The sequence below is a fragment of the Anastrepha obliqua genome, chromosome 4, assembly GCF_027943255.1.
Source record: "Anastrepha obliqua isolate idAnaObli1 chromosome 4, idAnaObli1_1.0, whole genome shotgun sequence".
In the NCBI taxonomy this organism is placed as follows: domain Eukaryota; kingdom Metazoa; phylum Arthropoda; class Insecta; order Diptera; family Tephritidae; genus Anastrepha; species Anastrepha obliqua.
This window is the reverse complement of record NC_072895.1, coordinates 114,663,932-114,677,848: the sequence shown is the minus strand read 5'-3', so window position 1 is coordinate 114,677,848 and position 13,917 is coordinate 114,663,932. Positions and strand designations below refer to the sequence as shown.

Sequence of the window (13,917 nt, the reverse complement as noted above, 5' to 3'; positions counted from 1 at the left end):
GGTGTCAAACATATTGACGCACTTAAGAACACTGTAGATATTTAACGTAGAATAAGGCCCTTTGCACACGGCTCGTAACATCGTCGTATCGTCATCGGCACGTCATGTTTTTTTTAATGCAACGATAGTGACGATACGCTTACATGTCCGTACACAAAGCGACTTTCTGTCGTCACAGTTGACAACTCATATGTCGCGCGATGAAGTGGAATTTTTTTTATTAGATTATCTTCCCCATCAGAAAAATGAGCCACGGATGCATCCATACATCAGAAATAACTCAAGCAATAGAGTATTCATTGCCACGAGTATTTTTGGAAATTTTGCATTCGGTTTTCTAGCTTTTGATATGACTATATATTTTGAAATATTTTGTGCTAAACGTAGTTTGAAAGAATATAATTTCATAGACCAAAAATAAGAAAATAAAAGTAATAATATAAGAGTTGTCTTTTATATTTTGCGCCCAATAGTAAAAACACTGTAAAATAATCATGAAAATAGTTTTATTGTACAATACTTCAAAATGTTCCTCTCGAAAGCCTATACACGTCTGCATTCGCTTGAGTAGATTTTAGAAGCATTTTTGTTACTCAGCAGTAGATGCCTCCAGTCCGGCGATAATATCGGAAAAAGTCATATTTCACTACTCAGTTGCCGAGATGAGCCATCCAAATGGCGAATTTCCATCATTCATATGGCAAACGTAAAAGGAATCACTGCTGATGGATAAAGCCAGAAGACTCCTCCGTATTTTAAATAAACAAATTGAGAACCAGCTGAAGATACTGTGACAGATTTAAATTGGCTTCGTTGTTGTTGCAAAAAAGCCTTGCAGCACACACAAGTTTTCGGAGGGCTTAAGCATATGAGATTAGATTTTGTCGGTGCTCCAAAAAGCACCTTGTTAAGAACAAAAATGAGCTAGCTAGAGCCGGGATGCGCATAATGAGAGGATTAGCATCTAATGGTGGAAAAAATGCATAAGTTGTAACTCATTAATCGGCTCTCAGCGAATTTAAAAGAATCAGCTGCTTGACTGACGTAAACGCTCACGTCGCTTCGTTGCCGTCTATGCTGTCCTCGCGAGGCTAAGATTTAGACATCACTTATTTGTTATTCTTGCGGACTTAGTAGCCAAAGTTTTTAGCCACCTGCTGAATCCTATCTGTAGCATGCAGTGGTTGACACAATTATCATTAGTCATCGATCAGTTTGCTCCTCTAAATCTCCATTAGTCCTATCCAACCCAACAAGTACTCTTTGGAAAGTGACACAGACATAGAACAAGGCTACCCACGGTGTAGATGAAGACACAGGTTTTCTGGGATTTTGCGTATTGAGAACGCAGGCACGAAACCGAGATACTTGGAGGCCTATGCTGCAGCAGGCAAAGACCCGAAAAAGTGAGTCCCCTCACGGCCAACCAATTAATCTCACCTAGGTAGGTTAATAGGTCTGGCTTGATTCCCCATTTTTTGCCGAACAAAGATTTGTAAGAGTGGAAAACTATACTGACCTTCTTTATCCGATTTTCAATATGCAGCTTCGAAAGGAGTTTGGTGTCAAGTATCAGTCCAAGATACTTAACTTCCGATGAAAGCAAAAGAACGTGGAAGTCTAAAGTGTGGAGGTTTATATTTTCTGGTAAATAGCACCAGCTCCGTTTTGTCAGAGTTGACTCTGAAGTCGCAACTGGCACCCCAGCGACTGAGTACAGCCAATAAACTTCTCAAAATCTCAGCTATGACGGAAAATGGTGCCGACATCATTAAGACCACGTCATCGACGTATGCTACTCCTTTTATCCTACCCCTATTTAAAGGAGTTAGAACTTCATCAATAGCTACTACCCAAAGCAGAGGCGAGAGAACACCACCCTGCGGTGTACCCCTATGCACAAATGTAATGATTCTGGCCCCTTCCACCACTGCCTTAATTTCCAGAGATAGATAGATCTCTTTTTAACTCTAGTTTCTTTAGTGCAGGACAATTGACTCAGCTCTAACATTATTGCAAGCCCCCTCCATGTCTACAAAGGCCGACAAAAAATGAATTATTTCTCTTCTTGAGATTTCTCCACAGTTCCTATTACCTCGTGCAAGGCTGTTTCGGTAGATTTCCCTTTCAGGTAGACATGCTGAGATGGAGATAATTTGGCTTCAGCGCGCTCTCGAATGTGGTAGTCGATCATTCTCTCATCTTCAGAATAAAAGAGGCCCTATAGGCCTGAAGTCTTTTGACCAAGACGTGACCCCCTCACCTATCTCTCACTATAAAACAAGGCGCATTCAGTAAAGGTGGTGACACTAGACCAACAACACTATTTGGTACGTTTGATTGTCAAAGCAAAGTATTGAGAAACTAGAAAACAAATAATGAATTCGCCTTCTTTCATTCTGAGCTGACAGCCACTTGGACACGGCGAAAGAAAAAAAAAAACAACTCAGCTGATTTACCAACACCACCTTTAATATGTAGATTCGTCTTGCTATATAATTTGAAAAAAAGAATTTCTGTATGTATATAGTTTTTATTAATAAAATTTCAGTGTTATAACAATTTTTATAGCATAGTTTTCTAAATATTTTTACAACTAAAGAAGTACTTAGAAAATCTTAAAAATATTTGTCAATTATTATTTCTAATGCGTCAGATATTAGGTCTGTTCATGTGAAAATTATCCAGTAACTGGCCAGAATTCTCTCTTAAAGAGAAAAATATCTAAAAAAGTACAGGAACTCACAACCAGTAACAATTTGCAAGTTTTACGAACAGCTGATTAAATTGTTTGCAGGAAAGATCACAAAAATTAAAAATGTTTTGACTTGAGCTACCCCGTATTTAATTAAAAAGAAAATAAAGCAAATAAAATACAAAATAACAAGCTTCGAAATCACATGATTTTCTCCACATCACATGATTATTCCATTTCATCACCACTGTCAGATGAAGAAAATTCCATTAACAACTGCAATTCGCCAATTTGAATTCGCGTCTATTTTCACTTTGCGATCAGCTGTACTTTGCGATCAGCAATAAAAACTTGCAACTTTCCCCCAAAAGGAAATGCCATTTTGCTCTCTTACTTTCCCCTACTTTGCAAGTTTTTTGGGTACATGAACACCAAAACGTGATAATCTGTTTGCTTCATGAACAGACCTATTATTACGCATAATGCAAAATGTACGAGGTAATTCAGCGACTTAACCAATAACTTACATTTGTTTGAGATAATTTTTCGTTTTACTTAGTTTGGAGTATATTTTTTTCAATGAAAAAATGTAAATGCAAATCAGTTTCACAGTTTATGGCATTTCTGGATTTTATAGATATTCTTTATTCTATTTAGTTTATTCTGAAACTTACTACTAAATAACCACGATTACTTTTCATTACTATTTATTAATCAATACTCGTAGATAGGCTGTCTTTTTTTGGAAAGTTAGTCTTTTATTTAGAATTATTAAACCCCTGGTGAGTTTCTCATTTTCTTTGATGAGCAAAGCTATTTTTTGGTGTGTTCTGCTTTTGTTTTTTGCTTATCACTACTTTATCATAGTCCTTTCGGCAATTTACTACTTATACACGATTTCTTAATGCAGTTTTTAATGCGTACACATTTTTAGATATATACAACTGCCCCTTTATGTTTATCCCTTACGCTTTTGCCTCACCCTTTAAACCGGCTTTCGCTGCCTTCTCCATCATGGCCACCTGCTTGTACCGCTTATCTCGTTTGAACCACAACCAATTATTCTCATTGAAATAATCCTCAATATGATCCAGGGAACGTCCCTTCGTTTCGGGCTGAAAGAAGCCCATGAAGATCGTCACCACAAAACTGGCGATTGAGAAGATCATGAAAACGCCGCGCATTTTTAGAATTGACTGCACATATGGGAAAACTTTTGTCAACCCGAAGAGGCCCACATTCATTGCGGCAAACACACCGCCCGCTGTACGTCCTCGGATGCGTGCCGGAAAGAGTTCACCAATCATTATGCCCGGCATCACCATCAGTGGCGTATTGAAGGCGATGTAGGCGAAGAGGCAACCCGCCGCTACGAGCACATCTGCACCACTCTTCGCCATGCCCACGCGCGTATACATATACACACTCAAAATCAAACAGCTAACGCCCGAACCGATACTCGAGATTGTCAAGATGCGACGACGTCGCACGAATAACAAAATTACGCAGAAAATGAGTGAACAGCACATGCGCACCGCCGCCGTCCAAATGGCAGCCGATTTGGTATCAATGTCGGCGCCAAAATCGGCAATAATATCGATGGCATAGAAGATGACAATGAACGAGCCGGATAACATTTGCAGCAGCGAGAAGGTGATTACGATGAAGAGCGGTTTGATGGCACAGCGTTCGGTGCACAATTTGAAGATGTTCTCGTTCGTTTTAGTAGTGGCGCGCTCCTTGTTCAATCGCTCGGTCATATCGTTCAGCTCCTTGCGTGCGATGATCTCACTGCCGCGCAGGAAAGTGAGCGCCTTTTGCGCTTTGGCCAGCTTATTGTTACGCATTAGCCAAGCGGGCGTTTCAGGAATGCAGAAGAGAGCAATGGCTGCGAAGAGTGGCAGAATGTTGGCGCACCAGGCCACGTGACGCCAATGTAATGCGGAGCCGAGTGAATAAATGATGAGTATGCCCAGGGAGTAGGAGACATAGGGAGCGCCAATAAGAATACTGCGAAGATTGGGCTCGGCTGTTTCGGCAATATAGACCTGGAATGAAGTTAAATATAGATATTTTAATGAAAAATTGTCCCGATTAAAGTGATATTTGTATAAGAAAATTAATTTTACGATCGGAAACTGAGTTTTAAAACTATAGAGTGATTCAAGTGCGTTGCAAATCAGCAATCAGCATTTTTTTCAAGCAATTGGTACTACGGGCTTTGACCAACTTAGTCATGGAGCGATACTCAGTTGAAGAACGCGTAAAAGCTCGTTCTGCACGAAGTGAAAAATCATCATGCGCGAAGAGGCGCATTTTGCCCAAATCGGATACATTAACAAGTAAAGCTGCAGAATTTGGTGTACTGAAAATATAAACTCCACATGTCATTTATTTTTGAGCTGACGCGGTCATTGGACCGTACTTCTCCGAAAATGTTCCCGGTACCGCTGTTACGTTGAACGGTGCACGTCATAGCGACATGATAACAAACTTTGTGTGACCTAAATTATTGGGTGAAGCGACGCTTGGAGCGTTTAAGAGAAAGATTCTGCGCAAGATTTTTGGACCTTTGCACGTTGGCAACGGCGAATACCGCAGGCGATAGAACGATGAGCTGTATGAGCTTTACCATGACATAGGCATAGCGCAGCGAATAAAGATAAAGCGGTTACTTTGGTTGGGTCATGTCGTCCGAATGGATACAAACGCTCCGGCACTGAAAGTATTCGATGCGGTACCAGCTGGTAGTAGTAGAAGAAGAGGAAGGCCTCCTCTGCGTTGGAAAGATCAGATGGAGAAGGACTTGACTTCACTTGGTGTGTCCAATTGGCGCCGGTTAGCCGGTTAGAAGAAATTATTGGGTTGGGGAATAAGTTCATAGCGTTCTTTGCTTTTTGCAAAGAATAAAACTATTCATTCGATAGAACTCTTTCTGCTCTACAAAACCATGTTAATTGTATTTTTGAGTAACTTAATTTTTTATTAGTTTTGAAGCTTAGAAATGGAATATCCAGGAGGCAAAAATTAAATTTTCGACACCTACTCTTCTCGAAAAGAATATGAAAAGAATACCACGGTGAAAAAGTAGACAATGTAGAGCTCATTGTCCAGCTACCCCGCCTGAATGAGGCTATTCGACTGAAAAGACCTGATCGACATGGTCTAACTATACTTCTTCACGACTACGCCAGACCCCATATTGCACAAGTCGTCAAAGCCGCACTACAAGAGCTCGAATGGGAGCTCCTTCAGCATCCGCCGTATTCTCTGGACCTTGCACCGACCGATTACCATCTTTTCCGCTCCCTGTCAAAATAACAAGAAGTCCTTCAATAACAAAGAGGTACTTAGAAACTGGCTCAACGGCTTTTTTGACACCAGACCAGCCGAGCTTTGGCGGAACGACATCAACAAATTGGTCGAGAGGTGGGCAGAGGTTGTAAACAGCAACGGCGCATATATAGGCGATTAACTTATTGATATAATTATTGTTTTTTGTTTAAATAAAAGTCTTCGGTAAAAATGCTAGGAAATTATTCCCAGCCTAATAGATGACATTGGATTTAGTTTTAACAGGATCCTGTCACTTGATGCACAGCGCACAATGACAGTATTGCGAAATAAATTTACGAAACAATGTGTTCGAATGACCGCCGGGTCTCGCGATTTCACACCAATGTACCTCTTTTTCTGTGGCTACGTGAAGAAAAATGCGAATTTCCTCCACAACTGGGGTGTTTTTTTTATTCAAAAGAAATTATGCATATTAAGTTTAGTAAGTAATAGACAGTAGTAGTAGTAAGTAGTAGACATTTTCCTACCCACCAACACTTTCATTACACAAAATAGGCATAGAAGAGGTGTCACAGTTCCGCAAACAAATGAATCACAACAACAAAAAGCGAATGATTAACTCAAGGTGAAGCGCGAATGTAAACAACACCTACGCACCACAATTTCAATAGGGTGGCAGGGTCGCAAATTAAGTAAGCAAAGTGTGAATGGAAGATGTAAAGTGTTACAGTTACATACTATATATGCAAATAACTGTACATTACAACGCAATAACCAAACTGCGCTACACTACGTGCCAAATATGCGGCAGCTGACGGTGACGCTGAAATAAATTGCGCTTTTCGCCTGAAGTAACTATAAATAAAATTCACTTTTTTTACTCACTACTAGCAGCGCGAAAGATTCACCACTTAGACTTTCGCCGCCGCCTCAGCTGCTCAGCTTTCCAAGTCAAACTATAGTCTAAGGTCAAGATTCCGGAACTGTAGATAAAAATTATCCATGCGCCATCATAATACACTAATCTATGCGCATATTGTCACTGATTGTTGTTGTTGGTGTATGATAAAAGGCGTTGACACATCAGGGCCGTATCTATAAGATGCAAGATGCGCACGAACAGGCGATTGACTTGATAAGCCGAGACGAAAGAAATAATTACGCGCCAATTTCACACAATGAGAGGGAGAGTGAGTGAGTGAGTGAATGGGAAAATGAGTTGTTTTTGCATTTTTGTATTATTTTTTTACTTGTATTATCAAATTTGTTTGAATTGGTTTGGGCATAGCAGGAGCGCGTAAATTGAATTGTTGGCATGAGTGGTTGATTGTTTGTTGACGGAAGCAGCCGGCACAATCACTAAATGTACAAAGCGCTACGTCTTATGCTGAGATAATCGTTTGGAATATACAAAGAAAATACAGTGCGCATAGCATTTACTTAGACCTCCGGCGGGTTGCAATTAAGCGCCGACTGTGGGGTTCCAACTGGAGTGGTGAGACTCTAAGTAGGATCACGTAAATTTCACTTCTCTTTGCATTCAAATGAATATACAATAGACTTCACTCTGGTTTATTCAAACATTCTGGAGCGCATGCAAGCGAGAGTTCAAGGCAGTCTATACAGCCTCCAATAATCAGCGCAGTTAGCTGGTACTCGAATATGTTTAGAATAACTAAATACGTTCAACTGATTTTCTAGAAAAACTCTTCACTCCCTTCAACCGCTGGCTGCCCATCGCCCATCGCCAGACCCGCTGTTAATTTGGTTTACTCGGTGAGTGTGTCACTGGTGCACGAGGTCATCATTTAAATAAAATTACTGAAATAGTTAAATGTGCGTGGTGTGAATGACCCATATTTGTGGGTCACTAGAAATAGCGTTGAATTTGTATACGTGCGTTTGCTTTCCCATTAAGGTGGCGTCATTTCTGTTACACGCATAAATCAAGTTTGGGTGATACGAGCACCACTTTAAGTAGACCCGCTCTAAAAACTTTACATTGAAATTGAAAATTTGTGCAATTCACCATTAAATAATTTGCTGGCCTAATTGATTTGTGCACACATGGATAGGTGGTTGTGTAAGGTCAAATCTTTCAGTGTATATTTAAAAGCGAAATTTTTCGAGAAAGATGTTGAACTGACGATAGAATGAAGCTCTATAGGATCTCAACATGTCCGTTCTAACGTATGGCGCAGATGCTTGGGCGATGAAAACATCCGATGAGGTGTATCTTGTAGAGTTTGAGAGAAAGATTTTGCGGAAGATTTTTGGACCTTTGCGCGTTGGTGACGGCAAGTATCATAGGCGATGGAACACTGACCTGTATGAGCTTTATGACGACATAGACATACCGCAGCGAATAAAGAGCCAGCGGCTACGTTGGCTGGGCCATGTTGTCGAATGGAAACAAACGTTCCGGCTCTGAAAGTATTTGAAGCGGTAACAGCTGACGGTAGCATAGGATGATGAAGGCCTCCACCACGTTGGAGAGCTCAGGTGGATCAGTACTCGGCTTCATTTCCAACAGGCGCCGGCTAGCACGAGCAACTGTTAAACTCGGCCAAAATCGCGTAAGCGGTTATCGCGCCAATCAAGAAGAAGAAGAAGGCTTCCAAATAGTGGAAGTTTACTTTGATAAAAATAAATCTGGAGTATAGAGTACTGCTGGCATCATCGGTGTTTATTTCTTTCGAAATGAGGAAAAAGCTGCCGTTACGGTGTGTGGCGAGCGCTATCGAATTTTTATTTCCAAAAATTAATCAGCTAAGTTTGGACGACATTTAGCCTGCTGGGTTGATGAGCTGGCTAGACAGGAGACTCTGGAGATGGTTTCATCGCAAAATGAGAGGATTGGGGTTCCTTAAGAACCTGTGGTCTGCTACTGGAAAAATGGGCCTCACGTCAACTCAGCGAGCGCTGAGTTTCTGGTAGTGACAAACGTGCAAAGTCGCGAGATCCTTCTGGCCATGGGTAGATCGATGGCGCTCGAGGGAATTTCTAAGACTAACAAAGCCGCAGCTCTCGAATTTGGTAGGCTTCCTTATCGGACACTGTCCATTAGGTGTACATGCGGTGACGCTGGGAATTGCCTCAAGTCATTTCCACAGAAGCTGTCTGGAGGAGAGGTGGAATCATCTGAGCACCTTCTTCTCAGCTACCCTGATCACGTCTGGGCTCTCACTTTTTCGCTACACCGGCAGATATTGCGGATTTAAATATCACACATCTTGTGAAATTTATCATTAGCTTGAAGTGGTTAATACGGACGTAAATCGCCATTGTTGCTTGTCATCCTCTAATCCAAAGTCCCTTCTCCCTTTTCTTCCACCGTCTGGTTTCTTCCCTTCGCCTTTGCCCCTCCCCTATCCCTGTATATGGTAGTATAGTATCAACGGACAAATTTTGAATCCAAGTGAGCCCCTCGAAAGGGCAGAAATTTATCCTAACCTAACCCAAGGCCTTAAAGGCATAACAACTACCGAAAGAGTGTACGAAAAGGCTTCTTGCATACTGCTTTACACTTCTGTAGCCAAATTTTAGGTAGGTTAGGTTAGGTTTGGCAGCCGCATCGCACAAAGAGACAACGATGCCACTTAGACCACGAAATAGGTCCGTTGTGAACCGCGGCGGCTGAGCTACATTTCCCTCTCCATATTAAACCATCCTGAGCTTTTGACAAAGCGTAAAAGGTTGTTGATACTTAAAGTGTATAGATTATCTATATTCGTTAAGAAGTAGGATTTTAAAAATCGGTTTCTGCTTCTGGCTAGAGCCGGGCATGTGCAAAAAAGGTGTTGAATTGTTTCCAACTCCTCCTCATTTCTGCAGCTACGACAGAAATCATGCGTGTAACCGCCTAATCTCTTTGCATGATTTCCTATGAGACAATGTCCTGTGAGAGCCCCTACTAAGGTCCTGATTTGAAGTCTATTCAGTTTTATAATACTCTTGGACAGACGTAAATTTAGCCTTGGCCATGTTTGCCTAGCAATTTCACAGGTGTTAACGCTAATTCATCTTTAATTTGCAGACCTGATTAATGCGTCCTTAATGAGAAGCTTACAAGTTGCGAGAGGTATCTCCATAAAATTACTTATGTCTGGCAAACAGGTACCTTCTCTTGCAAGTTGGTCTGCCCTACAGTTCCCTGGTATATCTCTGTGGCCTGGGACCCAGCATAAGATTATACGATATTGTTTGGCCATCTCATTTAGAGATTGGCGACAACGTAAGACACTCTTTGATGTTGTTTGGAATGCATCCAGGGCTCGTAGGGCAGATTGGCTGTCTGATAGAATGCAGATATCCGTTGATGATATTCTGTTTATCTTTAGCCATTTTAAGGCTTCATGAATAGCGTTTATTTCCGCTTGAAAAACACTACAGTGATCCGGTAGTTTAAAGGATTCACTAATAGAAAGCTCTTCACAAAATAACCCTGATCCTACACCGGTGTCCATTTTAGACCCGTCCGTCGGGTGTGTTGGGTGTTGGATCTTCTTCAAACCATTCCAGTCTAGAAGGGATTTTCATTAGCAGAGAGTGGGAGGGTGATAATCACAGTCACTGGGTATATCAGTGTAGGAGTCTAAGATGGTTGAATGTCCATGTGTGACAGTCTTCCATTGTGAGCTCGCTTTGAGCCTTAAAGCGGAGCAGGCCGCTGAGTATTTGCAGAAGAGATCAAGCGGTGGCAGATGTAGTATGATATCCAAAGCCATGGATGGCGTGGTTTTCATGACGCCACATATTGCTAATATCGCTGATCTCTGCACCTTATTCAATAAATTAGAATAGGTTTTTTTCTGCATAGCACACCACCAGAAACATTTCCATATAGAAGAATGGGTCTGACGACAGCAGTGTGAAGCCAATGAGCAACCTTAGGTTTACTTCCTCAGGTCTTACCTAAAGCTCTCTTACAGGCATAAAAAGCTAGGTTCGCTTTCCTGACTCTTTCTAATGTTTGACTTCCAAGTCAGTTTCCTATCTATGATTAGTCCCAAGTACTTGGTTTCTTCCGAAATCACAAGAACTTCCCCCTTGAGCAAAATTGGACTTAGTTGAGGGATTTTGTGTTTCCTAGTGAACAATATGAGTTGTGTTTTGTCTGGGTTGACACCTAGACCACACTTTTCTGCCCACCTAGAAAGTATGTCTAGAGCATTTTGTATTAGGTCTCTTAATGTAGAAACAAATTTACCGAAGACAGCAATGACAACATCATCGGCGTAAGCTATAACCTTACAGCCCACCGATTCCAGTATTAACAGAAGTTTATTTACAACTGCGTTCCATAGAAACGGTGAGAGGACTCCACCTTGCGGTGTACCTCTACTTACTAATCTCCTGAGCACCGATTCTCCTAGTTCCGCTTCAATGATTCTGCTATTTCGCATTTTGCCAATGAAGCCTACCAAGCCCGGTTCTACCCCAAAATCAGTGAGTGCTGCAGTAATTGCCCCCCCTTCAACATTGTTAAAGGCCCCTTCAATATCAAGGAAAGCGGCTAAAGTAAATTCCTGTTTGTGCAGTGAACTCTCTGCCGTGTAAATAAGGTTATGTAGAGCTGTCTCTACCGATTTCCCTTTCGTGTAGGCGTGTTGTGACGTAGAGATAAGATTTCTATCTATAGTTAGGCTTAAATGAAATTCTAACAACCTCTCCAAAGTTTTCAATAGGAAGGAAGAAAGAGATATCGGTCTTAAGTCTTGTGGATGGGTATGTGAGTTTCTACCAGCTTTTGGAATTAAAACAATTTTGACTTGTCTCCACTTAAGAGGTATATGACCGTAAAGAAAGCAACCTTTAAAGATTGCTAGCAGCCAGTGTGCTAGATATCCGGCGGTCTTTTGCAGTTCCACTGGGTAAATACCATCTGGATCCGGTGATTTAAAAGGTTTGAAACTTTCAATCGCCCATAAGAGCCGATCCTCAGACATAGCATCTATTCTGACTTCACGACAGTGTACTGCATCTTCCATGTCATGCCCAGTAATGTCTGAGCAGCCTGGAAAATGAGTGTCGAGTAAAAGTTCGAAAGACTCTTTACTCGTTGTAGTGAAAGTGCCATCACTTTTCTGTAGCAGTTCCCAATTTTGAGGACTTCCCGCTAAAATCTTACGAAGTCTGGAGGTCTCAGTTGCCCCCTCAACCTCTTCACAAAAGGATTTCCAAGATTGCCTTTGGGCATTTCTGATTTCCTTCTTGTAGATTTTCAGAGCATCTTTATAACACGGTGTGACAAAAAAAAAAAATTAAATATACTTTTATGGAGACCTAGCACGATTTGTGGCTATAGAAAAACTAAAAAAAATGGTATAGGAGAAATTTCCAATACACCCCCAAAATCTCATTTTATGGCCATAAAACCGTTTTTCAGTAGGTTGATGTGAACAATCCCTTCTAACTTCGCCAATTTCCATCCGATTTCGAATTTGTTTTTTTAGTTCGAAAGAACCAAAACAAGCCTTTTTGACAGTGTGTTGACATTTTTTCTGAAATGACAACTGACGAGACTGTAGACGGAAGTATTCGGAATTTTTTTATTTTTTCTCTATTTTTTCACCTTTGACATCATGTTTGCGATATTATCCGATATTGAGGATGTTTTTTAGTAGACTACTGTTATAGTGAATTTAATTCTGCGTCGAATGAGCTATATTTGACTGTAATTGAATTAAAATTCATAGAGTTGTGCGAGTTGTGCGAGTTTTAAGATTTTATTTTTCTTACTAATTTTATAGCAAGTGTCAGTATAAACACATCATCAGTATGAAACAGTACAGGTTTAAAATTTTAAAAGATGTCGGGAAAAACTAATCTTCATTTCAAAAATGTTTGCTAGACCTGCTCCGTTTATAAGAGTCATCACTTGTTTTACGTTTCAAGGACCAGCAGTAATCAGCAAGCATGTTGATGGAGTTCTTCCCTTCAAAACGTTTTTCGATGACTCCTATCTCCTGGTGAAATCTTTCACCCTGTTCATCGCTCATCTGGCCCAGGTTTTCCGGGGAAAAATTCAAATGTGAGTGCAGAAAGTGTATCTTGATGGACATATTGCATACCATTTTTTCGTACGCACTCAAAAACTCTTTGACGACTTCAACATAATCAGAGCTCTTTTTATTTCCAAGGAACTTCTCACACAATGATTTAAAACTTTCCCATGCCCACTGCACTGAGCTTACTCGTAAATTTCTCATCTCGCATGAGTTTTGGAATCTGAGGCTCGACAAGGATCCCTAAAATTGTGATGACTCTTATAAACGGAGCAGGTCTAGCAAACATTTTTGAAATGAAGATTAGTTTTTCCCGACATCTTTTAAAATTTTAAACCTGTACTGTTTCATACTGATGATGTGTTTATACTGACACTTGCTATAAAATTAGTAAGAAAAATAAAATCTTAAAACTCGCACAACTCGCACAACTCTATGAATTTTAATTCAATTACAGTCAAATATAGCTCATTCGACGCAGAATTAAATTCACTATAACAGTAGTCTACTAAAAAACATCCTCAATATCGGATAATTTCGCAAAAATGATGTCAAAGTTGAAAAAATAGAGAAAAAATAAAAAAATTCCGAATACTTCCGTCTACAGTCTCGTCAGTTGTCATTTCAGAAAAAATGTCAACACACTGTCAAAAAGGCTTGTTTTGGTTCTTTCGAACTAAAAAAACAAATTCGAAATCGGATGGAAATTGGCGAAGTTAGAAGGGATTGTTCACATCAACCTACTGAAAAACGGTTTTATGGCCATAAAATGAGATTTTGGGGGTGTATTGGAAATTTCTCTTATACCATGTTTCTTAGTTTTACTATACCTACAAGTTGTACTAGGTCTCTATAAAAGTATAATTTCACTGTCGCACAGTGTAATCTTTCCAATCTTTTGTGAGACGTGTTTTCTTT

At 40.5% G+C, this 13,917-nt stretch overlaps 1 protein-coding gene across 1 annotated transcript in view; it reads right to left on the bottom strand.

Moving 5' to 3' along the window:
- Positions 1-2,929: 2,929 nt before the first annotated feature.
- The window catches only part of LOC129243506 (facilitated trehalose transporter Tret1), a 48,637-nt gene continuing 37,649 nt past the window's right edge, over positions 2,930-13,917 (bottom strand). Inside the window, exon 5 of the mRNA XM_054880568.1 lies at positions 2,930-4,743. Within this exon, the coding sequence (XP_054736543.1) occupies positions 3,661-4,743 (1,083 nt within the window). The 3' untranslated portion in view covers positions 2,930-3,660. The remainder of the gene's footprint in view (positions 4,744-13,917) is intronic.